This window comes from Nicotiana attenuata, chromosome 11 (genome assembly GCF_001879085.1).
Source record: "Nicotiana attenuata strain UT chromosome 11, NIATTr2, whole genome shotgun sequence".
Classification (NCBI taxonomy): domain Eukaryota; kingdom Viridiplantae; phylum Streptophyta; class Magnoliopsida; order Solanales; family Solanaceae; genus Nicotiana; species Nicotiana attenuata.
Genome location: NC_031999.1, coordinates 51,795,740 through 51,798,672, shown reverse-complemented (window position 1 = coordinate 51,798,672; position 2,933 = coordinate 51,795,740). Strand labels below are relative to the sequence as shown.

Sequence of the window (2,933 nt, the reverse complement as noted above, 5' to 3'; positions counted from 1 at the left end):
CAGTATAAAACATGTCAAAAGCACAAATTACTCAAACTTCTTCCAATTCCATTGTCAAAATCACAAAAAAAATGTTTTTGTATTTTTCTTTTGACTTTAGTCCCTCAAGAAAACTGTCTAGGTAATCCATCTTTGGAAAGAGTCCACAATTCTTGACAATGCTTGGGAAAAAAGATCTACCTAAAAATACCCGGTTCAAGAAAATGGCATCCTCGGGAAAGAACGGTGGTCTAAAGAAAATCCGGGATTAAGCCACTACCAAAAAAAACTACTACAATTATACAATTACAATGGCTATAAGAGTGATCATGCAATTCAAAATGTATCACTAGCAATTAAGCATATGTCACAAAAATTAAAGCCCGACACTCCACCCTACACTTAAGAATGTGCATTATCCTCAGTTGCACAATATCACAGAAAAGCAAGTAAGCAAGATCAAAAGTAGAGTGGGTGCCATAAACTCCCTCAAAATTGCTCGGGTCGAGGTGAGGACCGGTAGTTAACCTCGGTCACAGCTGCTAGTCCTGGCTCCTCTACAATAGTACCATCAGTAGCACTCAAATCAACTGTCTGGAGCCCCTCTGTATCAGTCTATAACTTGATAGTTATTCCATGTTAATTAGCACAATCCAACAACATGTGGGTAAGGCACACCTCAGTTATGCCTAACTTGGCCGCGGATGATACTTGTCTTTGAAATAGCACAATTGAAGTTCATAAGACAGCCAACGGCCACCCCACACTTAAGATATGTTTGTATTGCCAATAACGGTAGGTTAGCTACTCAGACTTCACTAAACCTCACCAAAAAAATTCATTCAAAAAAATCATCGAACACTTTATGTGCATAACTTTTGTTAAGCTACATTTGGTTCAATTTGCCAATAGTGTCATGACCTAAGGGAACGAGAGAGTTTTTTTTTAATATTTTTATTGTATAAACTAACTAGAAAACAGAAAAATAGAAAATAGAAAAAAAATTAAGAAATTACCTGGGGTCGCGCCGGGACCGCGCGACTTGGAGACGCGCCCTTTGACCTGTTCAGTTGTGGCCACTCTCGATCTCGCAAAGCCATGGGCACTTCGCTGTCCCTTCTTCTCTTTTTCTTTCTCTTTTGGTCCTAGTCTCGCGAAGCGAGACACACTTCGCTATCCCCAAAAGTTTTCTCCTCAACATTCTTGGTCTCTGTCTCGCGAAGCTAGCTTCGCTTCGCTGTCCCCCGCGTTCTTTTCTTTTTTTTCTTTTTAAGAGAGACTTAATGACAACTAGACGAAAACAAGAAAATTGAGTTGCCTCCCAACAAGCGCTTGATTTAACACCGCGACACAACGAATTACAACATTACAATGGGTTGCCTCCCACAAAGCGCCTGATTTAACATCGCGGCACGATGCAAACTTTCCGGATTATACTTCATTCACATATTGAGGTTCATTTAATTGTATCACATCTTTCTCTCCTTTATCTGTACTCATTCCTAGGTAGTGTTTCAACTTTTGCCCATTCACTCTAAACCTATTCGTCCCATCCTCGGACTCAATTTCTGCAGCTCCATTTGATAGCACCTGCACTACTCTGAATGGTCCCAACCATCTAGACTTCAGCTTGCCCGGAAACAACTTCAATCTCGAATGGTATAGCAATACCACGTCTCCAGGTTTAAGATTTTGCTCAAGAATATTTTTATCATGCATCATCTTCATTCTCTCCTTATATAGCCTTGTACTTTCAAAAGCATGGTAACGGAACTCGTCAAACTCGTGCAACTCTGTGACTCTACTTGTACCCGCTATTTCCATGTCGAGATTCAGCTTCCTCAATGCCCACAAAGCTCTATTCTCCAAGTCCACGGGTAAGTGACATGCTTTCCCAAACACTAGTTTATATAGAGACATGCCAATTGGAGTTTTAAAAGCTGTACGATAGGCCCTGGTGCATCGTCTAACTTTTTCGCCCAATTTGTTCTTGTAGCATTCACGGTCTTTGTCAACACACTCTTTATTTCTCTATTAGACACTTCCACTTGCCCGCTTGTTTGTGGATGATATAGGATGGCAATCTTATGGCGAACACCATATTTTTCTAACAACTTTGTGAAAGCTCGGTTGCAGAACTGAGTGCCTCTATCATTAATTCTTGCCCTTAGAGTGTCGAACTGGGTGCTTATATTTTTTCTCAAAAAACCAATGACTCCCGTTGCATCATTTGTAGGGAGTGCCATAGCTTCCACCTATTTTGACACATAGTTCACAGCTACAAGTATGTACTTGTTGCCATATGAGCTGACGAAAGGCCCATGAAATTGATTCCCCATACGTCAAACACTTCCACTTCCTGAATTAGGCTCATGGGCATCTCATGTCGGCGAGAAATATTTCTGGTACGTTGGAAATCATCACAACCCTTTACCCAGAGGTGTGCATCTTTAAACAATGTCGGCCAGTAGAAACCCGACTCCAACACTTTTGCGGCTGTCCTTACTCCTCCGAAATGGCCACCATATGGGGATGCGTGACAAGCCTACAAAACAGAAGATTGGTATGTCTTGGGGATACATTTCCGGATCATGTTATCAACACAAATCCTGAACAGATAAGGCTCATCCCAATCATACATGCGACAGTCATGAAAGAACTTTTTCTTTTGGATAGCGGAAAGGTCTTAGGGGATAATACCGCTTACCAGGTAGTTTGCAATATCTGCATACCATGGTGTTACCTCAAGGCCCGTGGCCAATAGTTGTTCATCCGGAAAAGTCTCTGCAATCTCTTCCACCTCAACCTTCTTCTATGCTCCTTCCAGCCTAGATAAGTGATCAGCCACTTGGTTCTCCATTCCCTTTCGGTCACGGATTTCTAAGTTACATTCTTATAGCAGTAACACCAATCAAATCAGGCACGACTTTGAATCCTTCTTCTCAATTAGGTAC

The 2,933-nt window shown here is 41.5% G+C and overlaps 1 protein-coding gene across 1 annotated transcript; it reads right to left on the bottom strand.

Moving 5' to 3' along the window:
* Positions 1,411 to 2,225, bottom strand: LOC109234894. The gene is made up of 2 exons (XM_019400935.1): positions 2,000 to 2,225; positions 1,411 to 1,880 (listed from the first exon to the last, which is right to left on the bottom strand). Exons 1-2 carry the CDS (start codon positions 2,223 to 2,225, stop codon positions 1,411 to 1,413), a joined length of 696 nt encoding a protein of 231 aa, XP_019256480.1.

Coding starts and splice junctions, on each gene's coding strand:
- LOC109234894 (XM_019400935.1), bottom strand. CDS start 2,225: ATGGCACTCCCTACAAATGATGCAACGGGAGTCATTGGTTTTTTGAGA. Junction 1,881..1,999: donor GTCTAATAGAGAAATAAAGA/GTGTGTTGACAA, acceptor TATATAAACTAG/TGTTTGGGAAAGCATGTCAC.